At 38.3% G+C, this 22,135-nt stretch overlaps 1 protein-coding gene across 1 annotated transcript in view; it reads left to right on the plus strand.

The window, feature by feature from the left end:
- The first annotated feature begins 1,787 nt into the window (after positions 1–1,787).
- Positions 1,788–22,135, plus strand: part of LOC107749896 (bone morphogenetic protein receptor type-2-like) — a 36,640-nt gene continuing 16,292 nt past the window's right edge. Inside the window, exon 1 of the mRNA XM_016565120.1 lies at positions 1,788–2,726. Within this exon, the coding sequence (XP_016420606.1) occupies positions 2,648–2,726 (79 nt within the window). The 5' untranslated portion in view covers positions 1,788–2,647. The remainder of the gene's footprint in view (positions 2,727–22,135) is intronic.

Raw genomic sequence — 22,135 nt, forward strand, 5'->3', positions numbered from 1 at the left:
AATATAAGCAATCTGTTTAATGACATGTAATACTGTGGGTTATTTTTTATCTTCATTTTTTAAATAAACTTGATTCAAAATCACATTTTTGGATATTGAGAAAGCCCAGGGTATTGAGTTTGATTCCCAGGGAATGCATAAACTATTAATACTATACTAGGGTGACCATATGTGCCATTTTTCCCGGACGCATCCTGACTAGGATTTCTATATTGCCTAAAATATCTAGGGTTTGGCTTGGTTTGCGGGTGCAGACCGATCGGTGTATGACATCGGTTCCTTGTGTTTTCGAAACGCTGTCGAGGTACTTTGAATCAAAGCAATATAGAAATCCTGGCCAGGACGCGTCCGGAAAAAATGGCACGTATGGGTCACCCTATACTATACACTGAATGCAACAAAAGTTGCTTTGAGTAAAAGCGAAATGCATAAATATAAGTACTTTTACAATATTTGTTACAGCATGCACACCATCAGATCTGTGTGGCATGTGTGACGGCTTCTTTTGAAAGTCAGTCAGCGTCTTAAAATCAATTACAGAGCACTTGAATTTAATGACAGGGTTATGTAATTTAAAGGCTCTCAAGCTCTTGTGATGCCTTGTTGCTTCACCCCAGATGAACTGTTACAGAGTGTTAGTCACCAGGGGGCGCTGTTTGTATGGAAACATTGTGTGGCTTCAAGTCACCCACATAGCTAAACCTTCCACATCCTTGTCGTAGTCTAATCTTGCTCAACTTCAACCGCAATCAAAGTACTCCATTCATCTTCAAAATACCAAATAAAGAAATGACTAGTAACCTTTGCTTCTAAAATGTACTGGCACGTCATCTGACTGAGATGGACAGGTTGTCGCATATGTGGGTGAAACCGATGACCGACATGACTTGGTCATATTTCATTTTCAAAGTAAATAAGAAAATAGCCTACTATGTAATTTTATATGTCTTATTCGAATTTGTAGTCAGATAAGTATTTACGTAAAAATATTAGGAAAGTAAAACATTAACTGAATCCCTACTTTTCTGTTACCTACACACATACATAACTCTGCATAATAACTATTGCATTGTAATCATTGCGTAATTTATAACGCTTAAAAAAGATAATTATTAGCAGTTTCTGCCAAGATAGCGTAGTTAATATAGATAATTACGGGTTACTACTGGAAAATAGTCATAGATAATTATGGGATTTCTTTCAAACAATGTAAAACAGGAGTACTCAAGACTAGAAGACAATTCTCAAGACACTCCATTTTCAATCGGATATTTCCTCTGGTATTTCACAGAAATTATGATAACGTTGCTTGTTTTCAAGCTTTTTTCGTTAACAAACTGGGAGTGTTTATATGAAGTAACCACGATTCATTTGATAAATTCCTGAAGATCCGAGATTCTCGTTCTGTATATGTTCTTCAAAAGAAGAAAAAACGGTAGGCCTAGTCATTGAGAGGGAAAAAATAAATATGATTTCAGTTTACATTTTATTTTAACAAAGTAAAAAGAAAATAAAAGGACCGTGATAGCACTACGATAGAGTGATTATATATTATATTTATATAGGCTATGTATACATGGTACATATATACCTATTACCATGGTTGCTTACCTGGTATGAACAATTTTTGTTAGTGTAAAACCAAATTTTACACCTCAGTTGTAGTAATCATAAGTGTAGCAAGTGAGGTGTTTTTGGCGGAAACTGTTGTAACAAGGAAAATATGTATGGGTGAGAGGGGAGAAAGGAAGCGAGACAACTTATAATTGAATTGGTTTGGCAGAGAGAGAGAGAGAGGGGGTGGAGGAGGAGGACTGGCTGCCCTTCATCTGTCTGCTCTAGACGGAGCTGAAGTTACCGAGAGCGGCCGCGGGAGCTCGACGCGATCCGCGGGGCGATAAACATCCACACCGGGAGAAATGCGCTAATTTACCCGAGCAGACCCTGACCGGCGATCAGTTCACCGACCATCATCGACTGAGACTCGCTGCGCTGGTTATTAAAGGCCTCTGTCGCTTTGGATCGGACTCAATGTCGCTCCTGTTCGGCCGCTTGAACCGACCGATGGGCTCGACGCCTTCTGCCGTAGATTTGCTTCATTTTAGAGACATTATTTTGGCGTCAATTCAGGAATAAAACTAGTTAAAGCCAGAACATGTCGGACATGTCGTCAGCTTGTGAAGCTAAACAACGACTGAAGCGGACTGACACGAAGAAACCTGACTCATGTTAAGATACCGCTCGAGCATCTGGACCAGAACCAAATACATCGAAACTAAATCTTGTTTATAAACACCGATAACAACCGAGACGCGATCGCTGCAGGCTTTGAGATCTCTCTTAAAAGAGCTGAATACCTGCGAGGAAGTGGATCACACACACTGCATGAAGTATAATCGCTCAAACGCCAAGCCAGCATGGAGAAAATGCGTTTGTAATCTATTTATCAAAGCACACACTAACCCAAAGGCGTCTAAAATCATGCATTGCCTCCAAACGTTCATCTGCACGTCTAATTTCGGACTATTCCCACCGAGCACATGAGTTTGAACTTCGGTCGATAGAGAAGAGGGGGGAAAAAAATAAAATCTACTGGAACTTTTTTTTGGAGCTGAACCCATCCAGAAGCACCAGGACCATCATCAGGATGAGAGTGCGGATCCTAAACCGAACATCAGTGCTGTCACTGGGGCTGTGCACATTGCTTCTGCTCAGTGCTGTGGCTGGTAAATATGCTTCAGATTTACATTTGACTTATGTAATATGTATCCATATTACAGAGTCCATGTTACATTATTTGTGTATGTTGTTCATTAGAATCACGCGATGTTGCATGGACGCTGTAATGTGAAGTGAACTGAATCGGTTCACTGTACAAATGTGAACTGTCAGTAGTGTCGTGCTTCCTATTGCTTCGCTGGTTCATTATTACCTAGAGATGCGTTGTTGAATCTAGTTTCAGTGTCAGTATTATGACTTGAAGTGTGTCTTCTGCGCGTTAATCTAGTCTAGTTAAACCAAAGTGGAAAAAAGTTACTCAAGCAAGCAGGTGCTTTTAGTGCTACTTAGAAAGAAAGGCTAGAGCTAATAAACCACCAGAGAATATTACTGCATATATGCAGAACTTCCATGGTTATATGCACTCTTAATAAAAAAAAATAAAGGTTCTTTATTGGCATCAATGGTTGTATGAAGAACCTTGAACATCCATGAAACCTTTCAAATGCAGAAAAGGTTCTTTATAGTCGAAAATGTTTCTTTAGATTTTTAAAATGTTCTTCAAAATGGTTCTTTTAGGAACTGTTCACTGAAAGGTTCTTTGGGGAACCAAAAATGGTTCTTCTATGGCATCATCGCAAAAACACCCTTTTGGAACCTTTATTTTTAAGAGTGAACAGTATTTTCATTCACATATGTATTTCAGAGCAGGTTTTATTATAGGTTAATTAGTTTGTGTGGTCTTTACCTCAGTACTGTGGTGAGCTGCATTTCCCCAAATCATTGTACCAGTAAGTAGATCGTTGAGTTGTGGTATCATAATACAGTGATGGTATCAGATGGTAATTATTATGGTCCATGTTTCTGAATTATTACCTGTATTATGGTATTTACACACGACTATGCCATAGTACTATGCTGGCACATGCTTTATTACTCTTATTTTGTCTGTATTTTGAGTGTTTATGTCTTTGAATGCAATTAATGCATCAGAAAAAAAAATGTCTCCTGGTATATTAATCTAGACTTGTAGGTTCATTTGAAGAGAAAATGATATTTAGCCAGTGATGTCTTATGGTGATTCCTGTTTTGATAGTTTGATGTCAGTGTAATGACTTTAGTCTAGTGTTTTTTTGCCTATTTTACTCTATTTAAACTAAAGTGGTTTGACTCTGCACTTGTCAGTAGTTACACAAGCAGATGCTTTTGGGGATAATTAGAAAAACAAATTACAAGCAAAGTTTATTGATGGTTGGTTTCATAATCAGATGTTTTTCAGGCTGTTGGATGTCTGTTTTATACACTGACTGGACAATTTTATTCTGTATGAAAATCCTGGCAGTGGTGTAGTGCAAAATCAAGCTAAAAAATAAGACTGTGTGTATGTATAAATCACACAGACTGAGGATCATTAGGTTCATTTGAAGAGAAAATGATATTTAGCCAGTGATGTCTTATGGTGATTCCTGTTTTCATAGTTTGATGTCAGTGTAATGACTTTAGTCTAGTGTTTTTTGCCTCTTTTACTCTATTTAAAGTAAAGTGGTTTGACTCTGCACTTGTCAGTAGTTACACAAGCAGATGCTTTTGGGGATAATTAGAAAAACAAATTACAAGCAAAGTTTATTGATGGTTGGTTTCATAATCAGATGTTTTTCAGGCTGTTGGATGTCTGTTTTATACACTGACTGGACAATTTTATTCTGTATGAAAATCCTGGCAGTGGTGTAGTGCAAAATCAAGCTAAAAAATAAGACTGTGTGTATGTATAAATCACACAGACTGAGGATCATTATCAGAGAGTGCGTTTTGATGTCTGTTTCTTGTTTCCTGCTTTCATATGGATCAGATCGACCATGCTGTGTGTCGGCCATTAGAGCCTGTTTACCACGTTGTTATGGATATGCAGTTAGTCATCAGATCAGAAGCATGTGATATTGTACCATCGATTGTTTTGAGACCCTTGAAAAGTCTCTAAAACATTGCAGGAATGTGGTAGATGGATATTATTTCCCCATGTTGTGTGCAAGAATTCATTCAAGCCTTTTCCCTAATTAAGCATCGATCACAAGACATACAGTGTTTTGTGGGTTAGTTAGTGTTTAATGTGTGCTAACTGCACTGCTGATGGTTGGGAATGTATTTTGGGTTTAGCCTTGACCTCGATGAGATAATGGTCTCTGTCTCCACTGGTACAGTAGATTAGGGAGAGGATGGGAGGAGAAGAATAAAAATGTCAGTTGTGTTCTATCCCTTAAGGTGCACCCAGTCATTCTAATGAAATTAGACCATTTGACAAAAATGTTTAAAATGTTGTACACTTGCATTAGAAAAAGATTCCAGTCATATGTAGCCCAGAAAAAGCTGTTTTATTCTACATACAGTGGGTCGCTCCCTCACTGAGGCTGCCATGTTGAGATCACATGACCAAATATCTCACAATTTTAAAGAGTTCTGTAAAAAAAACTATTTGTAATTTTTTTCATTTCTATTTGAAATAAAAGCCATTCTTTTGAAATTTCTAGTCATCAAAGCATTCAGAAATTTTTTTTCACAGTGTCTACAAAAATATTAAGCAGCAGAACTGTTTTCAACATGGATAATAATCAGAAATGTTTCTTGAGCCCAAATCATAAATTACATTTTACAGTATATTCAAAGAGAAAATTTGATATTTTTAATTTTAATAATATTTTATAATATTACCGATTTTACTGCATTTTTTATTAAAGGCAGAGTAAGCGATTTCTGGTAGCCAATGTTGATATTTGAAATCACCAAAACAAACACGCCCCTACCCCAAAAGGGTCTTGCCCCTATTTTGATAGCTCCGCCCCACATATACGTACGCAACCCAGGCAACGATTAGTTCTGTGAAACAAAGCAAAACCAATGTTACACCTTGTCTACGGACGTGAGCGGCGCGGCGCAACAAATCCCCGACAGAAAACTGCTGCCGGGTTCTATTTATGACGTGCTGACACCGATTTCAAATGGTTTTCAACGGTCGTTTGACCTCTTTCTCGCGTCCAGTGTAGGCAGACTTTAGTTGTTGTAGACACGGTGTTACTCACCTATTGAGAAGAAACAAAGCAACCTCGGCGTCCGATCGCAGGCCTCCGCTCCTTGAGTTCTCTCCAGCACTGGAAAGCTGATCCAATATTTTACACGGGTCCTACTTCTTGCCTTATCGTTCCGCAGACGTTTTCCTCTTTTGTTTTTTATCCGCCATCTATATCTTCCTGTCGCTCGGCTCGGCTAATAATGTCCGTCCCATGCACTGAAGCTCTCTCCTCCACATCACGAGTAGACACGCCCCTTATTGCTGATTGGCTACAAGTTTGTTTTGCTATTCGGCCCGAATCAGTTTTCTAAAGTGTTTTTGAAAAATCACATACCCTGCCTTTAAATAAATGCAGCCTTGGTGAGCAAAAGTGACGACTTTTAAAAACATAAAAAAATCTCCCGAACCTGAACTTTTGAACAGTAGTGTAGATGAATGTAAAGGAATACAACAAAAGTCAACCAGGCAGCTCTGATGAGAAACAGAAAAGCTTGTCAATGTTGATTTGTCTGTATAAAGTTCAAGACCACTGGGATGAATAAGAACCAGCAAAGTATAACCCAAACATCGATGAGTGCATCTTGAAGTTGAATGGAGAGCATGATTGTGAGATAGAGAATAATCCTATTGGGAATATGCAGGATTTATATACAGCATATGCATTTCAAAACTCAGGATTTGTAATAGCACAAAGCACCAAATTTTTTTTTTTATTTGATTGTGTCACTTTTACATTACAATACTGTAAACTAACTTGATCGGGTAGAGTGTTAGATGGTAATACCGCGATCCACATTACTGAAGGTTTACCATATTCAAATACTATGGTATGTACATGGTACTTCAAAGAATGACGGTCCAGTGGTATTGCAATGATACATGTTGGTAGCGCTCTTTGTTTTGTCAGTATTTTAAATGTTTTTGTCTTTGAATGCAGCAAGTGCGTCCACAAAATATCTACCATTATATTAATCCAGACAGTTTCCGGCCATGTAAATAACCCCAGTATTATTTTTGAGAAATGGAAAAGCTAAATTCAGAAGCTGTCTTTTTTTTTTTTTTACAGTTATTGTGAGTCACCACTTCAACTATGATTTTCAGTTTCATCTACGGTCTAATAAACCCCCAGGGTGGGCAAACCAATAGAAAATGGCACCTTCACATCTCCCATATAGTCCATCTCTAGAATGAAAGCTTCTTAACAAATTCCTTTCAGTTCTGCGTCATCGCCATACTGATTCTCCTTAGCTAAAGTAGTCGTGCTGGGGTCACATATTCCACCATCTTCTGTCCAGCAAACCCACATGTCCTGTGAGGAACGCAATTTCAGCTTAGTTTGCGGTTGTGACTACAGAGGTAAGACCACACAATGAGGTTACAATGGAGACAGACACAGTAATTAAAAGTGTGGTCTTGTCCAACCATGCTGCTGAACCGGTTTGAGGGCTCATCACAAGCTCATTTTAAAGCCGTTAGGAACTGCCACAGTGATTTAGATCGGAGTTAGACCCTGGCCTGGACGGGTAGTTAGTTTCAGTTGAAGGAGTTTAGCGCCGTAATGTGCCGCCTTTAGGCTTGGGCCCACCCAGCGAGAGGATGGTTTGTCGAGCATGGAAAAGATTAAGATGAAGGGGAGGCTGTGCTGTGTGTGAGAGTCATTACCTCGTCTGTGACCGCTGTGAGAGCATAAAGCTATGGATCTTTTGCCACTCTGCTAAGCCCATCAGCACTCATTACTCACACACACTCACATATGTGTAACATGACCATTAAGGCTCTGGCGATAGTTCGTATGCAGTATTGGCACTTTTTAGAGACGACAGGCCATGGTATGAGATTCTAGCAGGGCCATGAAGAGAGATATTGTGTTCTTGATCAAGGACGTTCTGTGGAGCATCCAGTACTGTGCATCAATTGCTGGATAATGGGCTGTGCACCATGTTAGAAACACATCTTAACCTTAAGTCTTATTTTGGACACAATATCAGACCACGCTGCTAAACTAGCAGCTTATTTCATATATAGTGGCTGAATTCTTCAGGCTTTAACTTTTTTTTAAATTACAATAAACATGGCAATTTCTATACAAAATGGTAAGTTTAAAAAGTGTTTTTGGTATCAATTACATTCCATTTTTACATGATTTTTTTTCTAACGTGACTTTGGAGTTTATAATAGGATTATAATACAAGTTTATAATACATTTATTATACACAAACTAGGGTTGTGACGGTGAGGAAATTTTCCCACCGGTTAATCGACGTGTGACAACACCAGTAATACCGGTATCGCCGTGGGGGCGGGGGCGTTCCCTCTTTTCCTCGCTTTCCTTGCTTTTCTTCGCTTTTAAATAGCTTGTAAAAGCGGCATGCAGATTTTACTTTCACTTTCAAATAGCGGCAATTCGGAGTAAAGCAATTAACCAACAATATTAGCAATTGTGCTAATGTTTTTAACTTGGTACAGTACTGTACATGCTAACACTGTGATTTTTTGAACATGTATCATGACATTTTTTGTACATGTACCATGACAATACCGTGCTTTTTTAAATTTTTTGAACATCTATCATGACAGTACCATGTTTTTTGGACATGTACCATGACCGTGTTTTTTTTTGGACATGTACCATTATGACAATACCATGGGTTTTAGACAGGAAACTTTTTATGTCCATTTATTCGTGAAGGTACCTTGGAAAAACCATATAAATAGTTGTACAAGAATATGATAATAATCATCATATCATGGGTCTTCAACAGGGGGTCTGCAGTGGCTAATTAATTTTTATTCGTAAACTAATTTTAGTAAAAAATGAAAGTATTTGTTAAACAAAATTTAATGGGCTATTATTGAGTTAGCCTTTAACTACATTTTTAAAAGCATTAAAGTTTTAAATTAATAAGTTATCTTCTACCAAAGTTAAAAAGGTTGTTCTCCCAAAAATGAAAATGTATCATAATCATTTACAAGCTGTATAATTTTTCTTCCTTCTGTGGAATGTAAAATAAGATATTTTGAAGAATGTGTGTAACCAAACAGTTGATGGTCCCCATTGACTTCCATAGTATAGAAAAAAAAAACACATTCTTCAAAATATCTTCTTTTGTGTTCCTCAGAAGAGACAAGGTCATTAGTATTTGACTCTACTATACACACATTATTTTAGGCCAGGCTTAATGTGCGATAATTTTTATTCAAAATATAACAGGAGTTCCTTGCTCCATCTCTGTCTTTAAAAAAAGTTGAACTCCCCACCCAGTGTATGTCAGAAATGTTTAGTATTACCATTTGATCCCATCACGCTGTGCCTTTGTTGCTACTTGAAGGTGGTGCTCTGGTTTTCACATTTCTTTCTTTTATCGCGCTGAAGGGTTAACATAAAATTACACACGGGGAAGTGTGACGTTGGATCCCGTTCTGTAATTACCCAAATATATGATTTCAAACGTCTGGTCTTAATATCATTTCCTTTGAGGTTTTTCATCACTCTAATTTGAGCGTTTGATGAGCAAAGATAATTATCTCCGCGGAATAATAAAACGAGCACAAATTAGCACAGACGTGACGCTCTTTGATATTTCCTCATATTTTCTTTGAAACACACCGTGGTCCCACTGCAGCGGCGTGTTTGTTGCCCTGTGTCTTACTTGTTTCTCCCCTCCCCGTCTGCGTCTGCGAGCTCTGTCGGCCTTAAGGAATTTGCCCGTCTGTCTGTGGGGGAGGGCAGGAAGTGGGAGTTGGCTGTCTCACTCTGTCAAGCATTTCCACGTTTTTTGATTTGTACTCTGATAGCGCTTCAGTATGGGTGTACTGTATGCATGTGTGCATTGCGTGTGTGCGGCACTGCTCAGCACGGTATTGCATGTCATGTCAGCTTTGCGTCTGCGTTTCATGCTGCGAGTATCACATATATACAGCTGTCCGTAGCGTGACACTTGAAAATAAAGCAGCAAACATATAGATTTTCTCTTATTGAAGTTCTCAGTTGTTTTTCGAAGCGCATTTCCGCTTATTTGTGTGTTTTGCCGTTTGTGTGATGGGGGTCTAGAGTGTGTAGCCCTCTACTAGCAGGATTTAGACTAAACAATGTGTCTCTCGTTGGCTCCAGGGCCAGGCGGCTGAGTAGGGGGAGGAAAGAGAGAGAGAAAGACATTCCCTTGCGGTGACGCCAAACCCCCCTCACACATTTACACAGTGCCCTCCGTCTGCAGCTGAACTGATTGAATCTGAGACCCCTCCTCTGATAGACTCCCCCTCTTCCAAACGCAGTTCACACACTAATTGAAAAATCATTTCACTTGAGGAATGTAATGTGGCTCCTTTACAGTTCTCCACGTTGCTTCGGGGGGCAAAACACCCTATTCCATTCAGATCTCATTTCGATCTCTTGTTCTTTTTATGCGCCTTTAATCGCTTGGTTTCTAAGCACCGCTTATTTCTGTGTTATTATTTTCCTTGCTTACTCCCATCATAAAACTTCAACTCCGGTTTATGGAGTCTTTGTGGCGTTTACAGTACTTCAGAGTTGGATGGCGCACACTGTGGTGGATTAAACACACACCGGTGCTTGATGTGAGCTCATGCTCACTGCTACATGGCTCTGGCAATTCTGCATCATGCTTTTTACAGTAACTGTAAATGTTTTTACATCTATCCCTGCTCGACAAGATAGTCTTTGTGTAGTGAGAGCAACAGGGCAGACTGTTTAGTCTTGCAAAGTGTTGACTGTTGTCATTAAAACTGGATTATTATGGACTTTAGTCAGGGTAGAAGGCATATTTATGATGCGAGTGAATTGGTAGTTTGCTAGTTTGCAGCTAACCTCCTTAAAATAATTCCTAAAGGATTCAACGCTATTTAGTTTCTAAAATGATTAAATGATTTGATTTGGACCTTTGCAAACTAGTTGTTAATACAGTTGCTCATTACCGTCCATCCAGCATTTCATGATGGTATTTGGCATATTAGAATGATTTCTGAAGGATCCTGTGACACTGATGACTGGAGTAATGATGCTAAAAATTCAGCTTTGCCATCACCAGAATAAATGACATTCTAAATTCTATTCAAATAGAAGATGGTTATTTTAAATTGTAATATCATTTCACAATAACACAGTTTTTACTATATTTGCAGTCTTGGTGAGCATAAGAGACTTCTTTTGAAAACATAAAAAAAATCTTACCTGCCCCAAACTTTTGAATGGTAGTGCATGGCTGTGTGGAGTTTGCATGTTCTCCATTTTTTGTTGGTGTGTTTTTTTTTTCCGCATGCTGTTTTTTCCCCACAATCAAAAGACATGCATTGGACAAAATAAATTGCCCGTAGGTGTGAGTGTATGTGTATGTGCATGTGAGTCCTGAGATGGACTGGCCAGGGTGTCCAGGGTGTTCCCCGTCTGTGGCCCAAGAAGCTGGGATAGGCTCCAGCATTCCCACGACCCTACTGAGGGTAAGCAGTTCAGAGAAAGGATGGATATTAAAGGGTTAGTTCACCCAAAAATGAAAATTCTGTCATTTAATTACTCACCCTGGTGTTGTTCCAAACCCGTAAGACCTTCGTTCATCTTCGGAACACAATTTAAGATATTTTTGAGGAAATCTGAGGGCTGTGTTCGTAACCTGTAACTTGTCAATGTTTCTCATGACTTGGGTGATATTATTAATTGAACATAAATAATTTCACCAGGCATGCAGTGCAAATAATGAATAAAAAATAATGGCCCGTTCTCTAACATAAAGGTGTACATTAATTGTCTAGTGTTATGGTTTGTCAACACTGTGATGTTCACTGTGCTTCTGTGAATTCACACAGGATAGAGTAAAACTATTCCAATTAGCCTAAATTCAACACCAGTAAACATTTAGTTAATCTAATAAGCTAAATTTGGCAGCGATTAATATCAAAGCAAGTACCGGCACCTATTTTTTTTCACTTTGAGCACTGAGATGCAAACACTCAAGCTAGCTCACATTAAAATGCATTGGCTCTCCTCTGGCTGTCTGCCACATTCAGTCCATCGCTCCGTTCCTCTTTACCCCAGTCTTTGAGCACCGTTGCGCCTGCTTTCAGAACCACGCAGCAGTTTACTCTGTCGTGAAATAACAGATGCAGCTTTGATGAATTGATTTGTTACGTCGAAGAATATATGACCTGCTCAAAATTGCATTTAAAATGGTGTGTGTTGTACTTGTACAAATGGCATAATGTTTCTAAGTAAGTGCTTTTATTATGTCAAGCGCTGCCATTTGTTTTGCACAAATCAAGCAGAGACGAAAGAAATCTCCTTTGGACTTACATTTATCGCAATTCCTCTCCTGCACCGACATACTGTGGTAAAGTTGATTTGTAAATACCTTTGAGTTGGACGAAGCTGGGCATTAAGCAGACTTTACCCCACAAAGTTGAGCCGCATTGCATTAGGAAAGCTTGGCGAGTGTCATAGCCACTCCAGCGCAGGGAGGGGGACCCGTTCTCTTTCTAACAGCGCCTACACGTCTGGGTGGTGAGAGGCAAGTGCAAACCAGAGCTCTCTGGATGGGAGGTGTATTTGTGGAGGGGTATTTCAAAACCCTGGCACGGCTCTCTCTGTGGTCAGAGGCTCAATTCCGAAGCTTTTCGAGCTGCCCTCCGCCACAGTCACACGGCAAACCTGACGAGCAAAGCCAGTGGAAAAAGTGAGGAGCAGACAAACCTGTCGGCGGTTAAACACCCCTGATCTTGTTGCCGTGTAGTTGTCGGTGCATGAAAGGACTGGGCTGCATGTTAATGTGGCTTCGTTTTGAGGTAAATTTTGTATAACTTTTTTTAAAGTCGTGTGAGTTTCTACTGAATTATGAACACACTTCATGTAGTTCTCTCACGTTCGTGTGAGGTTTGTGAGCAAACATGCTTCTTCCCTGTGGAAGATGACTGTTGACACATTCAACATCAACATTAGCTCTGCCGTCAGTGGCTTGACCTCGAGCCAAAGCCATCAACGATTTATGAATCCCAGCAAGCTGGATTCAAGATAATTTGTGTAGTATTTAAGTTTTAATGAGATACAAGTTCAGCCGGTGACAAAAATAGGTTGCTGCTGTCAGGCCCTTCGTGTGATTAATGCTGTCTGGACACAGACGTGCAACTGCTTTAGAAACTAGGAGTTTGTAGACATGAGTAGCCCTGATGGTACGTGTCCTCTTTCCACAAGCTATGTCTTCGTCTAGACCAATGGCCAAAAACAAAAGTGAAACTAAAACGTCAGACAAGTCATTGATATGTCAGGACATATCTTTTAAAAATCTAGTTTAAACACTAGTCAAGTTTTTAGAAATGTCCTTTTTTGTATTTATGTTGGTTTCATATGGTTTTGAACACGTTTAATAGCATTTTCAACAAAAGTTTTCACTCGATGGCAAAAAATGTCATGTGGTGTAACCTTCGTGTAAAAAGTAGTAATATATATTTTCTTTTTATTTCTTAATGTTTTAAACACATTTTTCTTGCTTTTTTTGTAAATTTTGTATTATTATTATTATTATTATTATTAATTCATGAATTATGTTTTTGGGTCACACCGTGTGACATTGAACAACCTGAACTAATCTTGAATTGTCATAAAGAGTTCAAATGATCCGATATTTTAGGAGAATTATTGACCTTGACAAACAGTCATGAGGGTCTGCAGGAGTCCTTTCTATGATGTCATTTCCTGTTTTGTTTTTCAACCTTCATTTGGTATATGTTTTTCGAATATTAATAACCAGTGTAGCAGTTTTTGTTCCTCTATGAAATAGGCTTAATAAGATTATTCAAACTACCTAAGGTTTTCTTTTTAAATTCAGTTATTTTATTTTTTTAATCTACATTATGATATATTTTTTGCTCCCAAAAAGTAAAAAATGACTGAAGATGTGTATTCGATTTGATTGACTTTATTAATCCCAAAGGGAAATTCACGTCACAGCAGAGCTCACCACACAATAGCTAAATGAATAAAATAAATAAAAATAAAAATACTGCATTTCATACAGCACCCCTTTGTTTCAAGCATCAAAGTACACACTACTCCATAATTGACAGTTACAATATACACTTAAAATTCAACATCAGTCATCTAATATGACATTGATTATACAATCTAATAGCTGTTAGTAAAAATGACTTTCTATATCAACTTCTATATTCAAGTCATTGTATGTATGTACTGCATTTTTTGTGTAATTTTGAATGAAATAGATTGAAAATAAACGTCACGTCATTGACCTATGCAGCACAATTGTGGCCTCTTTTGTTGGCATTGTCTTGAAGCGGTATTGTTTTACAGGGCCTTTCCTGCTTTGTCTTTGTCTTCTTGTAAGGAATGTGGCAGCACTCATGTATCAAGGTCCTTCACCTTGTTAATTAGCTTGAGGGCGTGCAGGAGTGTTTTTAATTACTGTCTCTCTCTGTAATTGTCGAGGAAAGAGCCAGTCGCTTGGTGACAGTCATTGCGGTCATCTCTGCTAGCCGTGGCTTTCTTTTTTTATGAAGTAGGATCTTCTCGCAGCAGGTTCCCATAGTGACAGCGAAGGCCTGTGGTTACTGCACGTTCAGTGAGTTTTAATTCCCCCTACCGCATTCACAAACCTCCTGATCCTTTGTACGGATCATCTTGGACTTCCTCCTTGCTGGTGATAGGTAAACAAGTCTGAAGATTGCTAATCTGGGCCTTGTATTGGGGCGTGATGGATGGAGACAGAGACGCCATCTGGCCGAGTAGTAGTGCTGTGTTCAAAATATCGATACGACGATGTATCGTCACAGAGATTTGACGATACGAGTATCGATACAGCTGGCCCTGTATCGATACTGTGGCACGTGTGCAGCAGTGGACCACGCTTAATTTTACAACGTTTAAAATTGAGTAGAAAAGTGCGAGGTTTCTCCCGTGATAAGGTAAAATACTCAGAGTTAACACTGTTAGTAGAAACTGAAGCTTGTGGGTCAGCATATAGTAGACGTATCCATGATATCAATCCCTCCCCGAAACCGAACTCCTCCAGAACTCTAAACAGATAATCCCACTCTATCCTATCAAATGCCTTTTTGGCGTCTTAACGAAATGATCACTTCAGAGGAAACACTATTTTGTCTTGAGTATAAAATATTAAAAAGAGTACGAATGTTAGAGAATGAATACCGTCCTTTAATGAATCCAGTTTGTTCCTCTGAGATAATACTAGGAAGTACTGCCTCTAAACGAGAGGCCAAAATCTTGGCTAAAATCTTAACATCAACATTGAGGAGGCTAATAGGTCTGTATGAGTTACATAATGTTGGGTCCTTCCCATCTTTAGGCAATAGAGTTATAGATGCTTGTCTCAGTGTTGGGGGCAACATACCTAGATCTAAAGCTTCCTCAAATACAGACAAAAGAAGCGGGGCCAGTTTGACATGAAATTTCTTATAAAATTCTGAAGGCAACCTGTCTGGGCCAGGCGATATCTTAGATTGCAACGAATTAATTGACTTAGTGATCTCCTCTAAGGTGATGGGTCCATCAAGTTCAGGCACTAAAAGAGGATCAACCCTAGGGAAGTTAATACGCCCAAGAAATTGGTTCATTTCTTCTGAATGGCCAGAAGCTTCAGTTTTATACAGAAAAGAGAAAAAGTTTTTAAAAGTTGAATTAATCTCCACAGAATCTGAGGTTAATGCTCCATCGGGCTGTGCAATTTGAGCAATAAATTGCGAAGCTGCTCTGTTGCGAAGCTGATGGGCCACGAGGCGACCGACCTTATCCCCATGTTCGTAGTAATTACCATGCGCGTGTAACAAAAGTCTCTCCGCCTCACCTGTGGATATAATGTTTTTTTTTAACCTTAAACCACATAAACGCATTTCATTACACCAAATACACAGAATAATGTTCTTTTTAGCAACATCATATGATCCCTTTAAAATGACATGACCTTCACTAAACGTCAGAGAGAATCCTCACATTCATTGACTGCAACTTCTGTAGAAACGCTAATAGCGTAGTGTTGTTTGCTGATGTAAAGAGTGAAAATTAAACAATGAAAATTGGTTTACCAGCAAAATCAATGGGAGAATCAGCACCCGTATAGCTGAAGAAGCAGAAAAGATCTGAAGAAAGCCATAAAGTGTAAACATTACACAAGGTGGGATGATTTGATGACGGAGAAAATCCTGAGTAGTGATGCTCAAGTTGCTTGTTTTTGTTGAACAGATAAGGAAATTAATTATTGTAGACACTCTGTGAAAGTCACTATAGTGTCATTTACATACACACAGCAGATGGGAGTGCAGTGTATAACATTGTGGTATCAGAGCTAAAGTGCGCAAAAAACAGTGATGCTATCATGCTAATGCTAGCTAAACAACTAGGTACTGAATGGCCTTTTAAGACATAATAATATGATTTACTTTGTAAGCTAGGCTAAGTTGTTTACTATAGTAGTTTTTTTGGAATTAATTTTTTTTTATACCTAATACCAGAAGATTTTGCTCTGAGAGAAATAAAAACATGCTATTTTGTAAGAGCTGTAGCCTACTGGTTAGCATGTGCACCCAAACACATCGACTTGTTCCTCGCGTGCAGATAACAGAAGTTTGAATTGGATACGAGTCAAATTTATTGTGTCACTTCCTTTGCATCAACTATCACTGTCAATGAAAGTCTCAAAAAAATGTAGGAAGGCCAGGGTTGGTCTGTACTTTTGTGGCGAAAAAATGGTCAAAACTCCTTTTGCTCAAGCTAGAGATAAGAAAAGTTAGAGGAAAGAGAAAACTGGGCTTGAAATGAGACAAGGTGTTGAAGTGAGGAAGAAATATAACTCGTGACTCACGCGCTGTGTGATTCATTGTTTTCCTTCATTACTTGTTTATTCCTTGTGTTTTGATCCTCTTCTCCAGCTCTGTTGATAAGCTGAGCCCTCATTGCATTGGGCCGCTTTGCTGCTTTTGTGCTATTCAAGTGTGTTTATGAGGTTTTTGTTTATTTCTGCAGCTCTCGGTGGAGTGCGTCACGGTCTACGTACGTCGTTCCGCTTGCGATTTATGTTTGCTGCACTGGCGCCGATCACCAAGTCTTTGTTCTTTTGTGTGGTGTGTGTTTGTCTAGCGTGTTTTAGCAGTGGCATATGTCGAGCTGCTAATGTAACATCGCAAAGGTTGAATGTACGTGTCTGTCAGTGTTGTAAATAAGCGTCAGTAGACTGCCTGACAGTAAGTCACTGTAGTTTCTGTCTGTCGGGCCAGCAGGCCAGCCAATGTTTTCTTCTCTCTATTCCTTTTTTCCTCTCCTCTCCCCCTCTTCTTTTTGTCCTTTTTCATGTCCCAAATGGCGTCGGCAATGCTGAGGGGAGTCTCCAAATACTCATTAGTGCATTACTGAAGTCTGGAAGTCTGCCAGCCACTCAGACGCCAGTCCGTGCAGTATTCCTTGGGAACTTACAGGGAGGGTGGGAAAGAGGTGGTCTGTGTGACATCAGTGGTTCAACTGTAAAGTTACGAAGCTACGAGAGTACTTTTTTTGCGCAAAGAAAACAAAAATGACGACTTTATTCCACACGCTCGCGTCATGGTACTATCGTGAACGCGCGTCCACAAGTGACGCAGTAGAGACGAAAATGGGGTTTACCTTGCTGTCTATGGGAGGGTCAGAGAGCCCTCAGATTTCATCAAAAATATCTTAAATTGTGTTCCGTAGATGAACGAAGGTCTTACGGGTTTCGAACAACACGAGGGTGAGTAATTAATGACAGAATTTTCATTTTTGGGTGAACTAACCCTTCAATGCATCGCATTCCCTGCGCTGTTATCGTACATACTTCCTATTCAAGGAAGAGCACAGAGGCTCATCATCTCCGCTATAATATGTGATAAAAGTATGCTCCTCCGTACATTACTGCCTGCCAATAAATCACAACGTCATAATTTTATTTTGCAGTGAAGCTCGTCTGATTTCATTGCAACCTGATGTCATGTGTCATCATGGTTCTGTCTCGTAAATACGAAAAGGAAACTGTCCCAACAGATTGGGACATGTATGTCTTAACTGTCCACCAGTTCTCTACGCATGATCAGCAGTTCTCCTGGCTTTCATCGTCTTGAACACAAAATGCTGCTGTGAGCCCATTGAGCATTTATTGAGGAGCTAAGAGCTTTGGGATGGGTCTGAATCTAGGGCTATTGCCCCTTTCTTTCCCTCTCCAAGCCCCTCAAAGGAAGGGAAAAGGTGATGCTTTGCATGTGAATGTGCACCTCGGCCTCAGATGTGTAAATAGCAGGCTGAGAAAGTAGCTTTATTCTAGCGGACGTGATTTTGGAGGCTCTACTCGGGTTTTGGCTTGGCGTCATTCAGATGTAGGATTGGACTATAAATAGTGGCTGTCCCACAAGAGCTCAGCTGACCTTCTACTTTCCAACCGAGCATTGTTTTATTGAGCCAAGCTGGTGGCCTTGAGACAACGATTTGCTGTCATGAAAGCGCAAGACGTTACTGCCTCCGTAAATGGCAGACGAAAACTTTATAAGCTCAGAATCAGATTTGAATTGACTGTGTAGTGATGAATAATTGGTGAACTTTTATTTGTGGATTTGACATATTACAGTATTTTATTGCATTATCAAAAAATAAAAAATTAAATAAATAAATAATGCTATAAACATTTGAAAATAAATATAAATGATCACTTTGTATTTAAAAAAAGTGTAAACATTTAAAATCAAATTTATATATATATTTTTTTGGAAGTTTCCATGATAACACTGCTGTGAATATTTATTATTAATGATAAAAGTCTGGGATCCGTAGGATTTTTTTAGCATTCCACCCTGCTAAGATATTGACATCAGGCATCTGAAAATCCATATTGGTCCACAAGTATATCTAAGTCTATCTCTCTGTTGCTCTATAGTTGAGTGGAAATTATGGTATCACTGCTTATTCAACTCCCTAGTTGGAAACTAGTGTTTAGTCTTGGTATGTTGAAATGTTTGGCATTGAAAACTTCTATGCTTATACAATCCTGATTGTTGTAGGCCTAAATAAAGCACATGACAATCAGGATTCATTGACTTATGGTTGCTCCAGTAATGATGTGCTCCTTCCAATAATGCAATCAGCTGTGAGGTCCAGGTTCTGTTGAGCAGATGGATGAACGTATGGAAGAATGGAGGGAAAGTGAGCCGTGTCCAGGCGCTGGAGTGTGACCGACTAGGAGAGCAGGTGCTGTCCTCCATGTCTACTCTTACCATCAGTCTCGAACCCTGTCGATATCCAGCCTAACTGACCGTGGCTCACATAGAGACAGTTGAGCATGTACAAGCTCATGTCCGAGCATGCCTTTTATTCTCAGATCATCATTTTTAATTAGAACATGGGCTGTATGAGGCAGGGTGAAACTAAATTAAGTTTCAGACTGCTCTTTCTGCTCATCACCGTCAGTATGCTTTATAATAATCATTAATTTGCTTCCTCCCCAGTGATGAAGCTTCCTTATTAAGACCTTCCTTCCTTAATGAAGCTGAACGCGGCCTCATATCTAGGATTATATATATGTTTATTAATCTCTCTCCATGTTGCGAAAAAACAAGGCAGACTGTAGTTGGTAGATAGTAAAAGCTATTTACTGGGTCAATGACATGACAACCTTTTTTTGTTCTATCAATTAATTTCTTAAAACAAACATTGAAAATACAACTAATGCATGTAGTGACTTGAGTACACCTCATCTATGATAAGCATGTGTTTAATTTCTGAATTAAAGTTAATTTAATTTTTTTTGGGATGCATAAAGTCATAAAGATCAACTGTCCTCATATCATAATAAAGAAAAAACAAAAAGTGTTAAAGAAATTATTGAAAAGTAAGTTGTAAGCTTTTTTTGTTTTAAAGTATCAGATAACTTGAATGAGAAGGGAAAGGGTAGTTAATGTGGTAAATGTAATATTATGACATTTATGAAATAATTCATGATATTTGTGGAAAAAAAATAATTTTAGAACATGATTTAGATGTACTTAATGTGTAAAGAAGATATTACGGTTAACTTGATTGTTACCCCACATTACATTTTTAAGAGAAATTGAATCTTTTCTTGAAAATAAGAGTTTTTAAGTGAATGTAATTAATATGAATACAAAGATTGCGCTACAAAGATTTGGGTAAATGTATAGGCTATGTATTTTCTTTATTTAAAGAAATAAAAGTGATCAAAAGTGACAGTAAATACATTTATAATGTTACAAAATGTTTCTGATTCAACTAAATGTTATTAATTTGAACTTTCTGTTTATCAAGCAATCCAGAAAAAAAGAGTCATATTTTCCACAAAAATTCTTAATATTTTTATGGAAACCATGACAAACTTTTCAACTTTGATGATAATAAGAATGTTTTTGAACTGCAAATCAGCATATTAGAATGATTTCTGAAGGATCATGTGACTATGAAGACTGGAGTAATGATGCTAAAAACTTTAAAAAAAATATTTCACAATATTACTGTTTTTAATGTGTTTTTGATTAAATAAATGCCCTGGTGAGGATAAGACACTTCATTCAAAAGCATAAAAAAAAATCTTACAAACCCCAAACTTTTGAACAGTGTAGATTTCGATGAACTTGGCAAATATGTCTGATTGAACTTGCTGTCATTACTTGTTACCCTGTTTAGACATTTCTTGTAAGCATGACTACTACTGCCGTCTAGCCAATGAAAAAAGGCGCGTATTGTAAAATACTTGCTGCAGGTGGAGCGTGTGAGGACTTGTCCTGGTAGGAGTCTGACTGTCAGAGAGATTTGTTTGTAGTGCTAAGAGCGAGACCGCGGCATAACAGGGTGTGTGCGTGCCTCTGGTGGCTTCCCACAGGTGGGCCGACAGGTGAGCCGATAGAGGAGGAAGTGTTTCCTCGTTCTCTGAGTGATGTAATCGATTTAATTGCGTCTGCTTCTGTTGATTCATACTCGTTAAACGCTCTTCTTGGACCGCTGCCAGCTCCATTCAGTCACCCAACTGAGAAAAACAGCCACAAGAGACGGTTCATGAGAATGTTTTACAGTTGTCGCACTAATTAAAGGCGTCTAGTTTGACGAGATGACTCAGGGCAAGTGCACTGTTCAACAGGAAAGCAGGAACATGTCTAGTCCTATGCAAACCAAGAGGAAAAGGCGTATACGGCTGCAGCTCTATACCAAAGTTTACTTTACTTTGTTTCCCATTTCTCTGTCTGCTTTGCCGTAAGATAGCATCTGACTTCCTCTTGCGACCTTCGCTCACGTCATTCACAGGTTTTACATACGTGAGATTGTGTATGTTTATGGTGTGCGTGTTTTGTCTGCTGCTACCTAGACACGACTCAGTTAGACCCAGACTCAGCTGTGTGATGTCTGTTGCCTGGGTAAATATACTGGATGATGGGACGGCATGCTCTAGACAAGTGCATTTATTCTTCAACCCCTGCTATGACAGGAAACAGAAAATAATGTTGTTTGATACTGACAAACAACCATATTGTGATAATGTACCAAAAATTTCATAGTTCAAATGTCCCGTGTATTTCGCATATTTGCCGCCGCCTTTGCCTTTGTAATTTAATTTTAATTTAATCTAATTGAACAATTTAATTAAAAAAAATATTTAGAAAATACATTTTAATTTTAATATTTTTTAAAAACTTAAATTTTAATTTATTTCATGCTTCAGTTCGATTACATTTAATGTTTTAATTCAATTGCATTTATATGTTTTAATTCAATTACATTTGATGTTTTAATTCAATTGCATTTATATAATGTTTTAATTCAATTACATTTAATGTTTTAATTTAAATGTATTTAATGTATTGTTTTAACGCAGTTGCATTTATTTAATGTTTTAATTAAATTTTATTAAATGTTTTTAATTTAACAGCGTTTAATTGAATGTTTTGAACTGTATTTATTTTATTGTTTAATTATTCCATTTGATTTAATGTCGAAAAGAATCCAGTTGTAAATGAAAGAACTCATTACTGTTTAGGGATGCACCGAATTCTTGGCCGAAGTCGAAACCGAACAAAATGAAACACTGGGCCGAAGACCGAATACCGAACATGGTTTTTCGAGTTTTTTCCCCCATGTATTTTGCAAATTTTTTTCACCACTGCATAAATTAAATAGACAAAATGTGCTTTTTACTGATTTGTCTTGCTTTTCAAAGAAAAAAATCAATTACAAAACAACAACTTAAAAATATTTAACAATGAACATTTTAACATTCTAGCAGACACTATACCAACAAAGCACAATTTAACTTAAAATTAATAAGTTAGTAAAATAATATTTTTTGGCCATCAGACCCCCTTCTTGAATCAGGCATG

The sequence above is a fragment of the Sinocyclocheilus rhinocerous genome, unplaced genomic scaffold (assembly GCF_001515625.1).
Source record: "Sinocyclocheilus rhinocerous isolate Xijiao unplaced genomic scaffold, SAMN03320098_v1.1 scaffold1473, whole genome shotgun sequence".
Lineage (NCBI taxonomy): Eukaryota > Metazoa > Chordata > Actinopteri > Cypriniformes > Cyprinidae > Sinocyclocheilus > Sinocyclocheilus rhinocerous.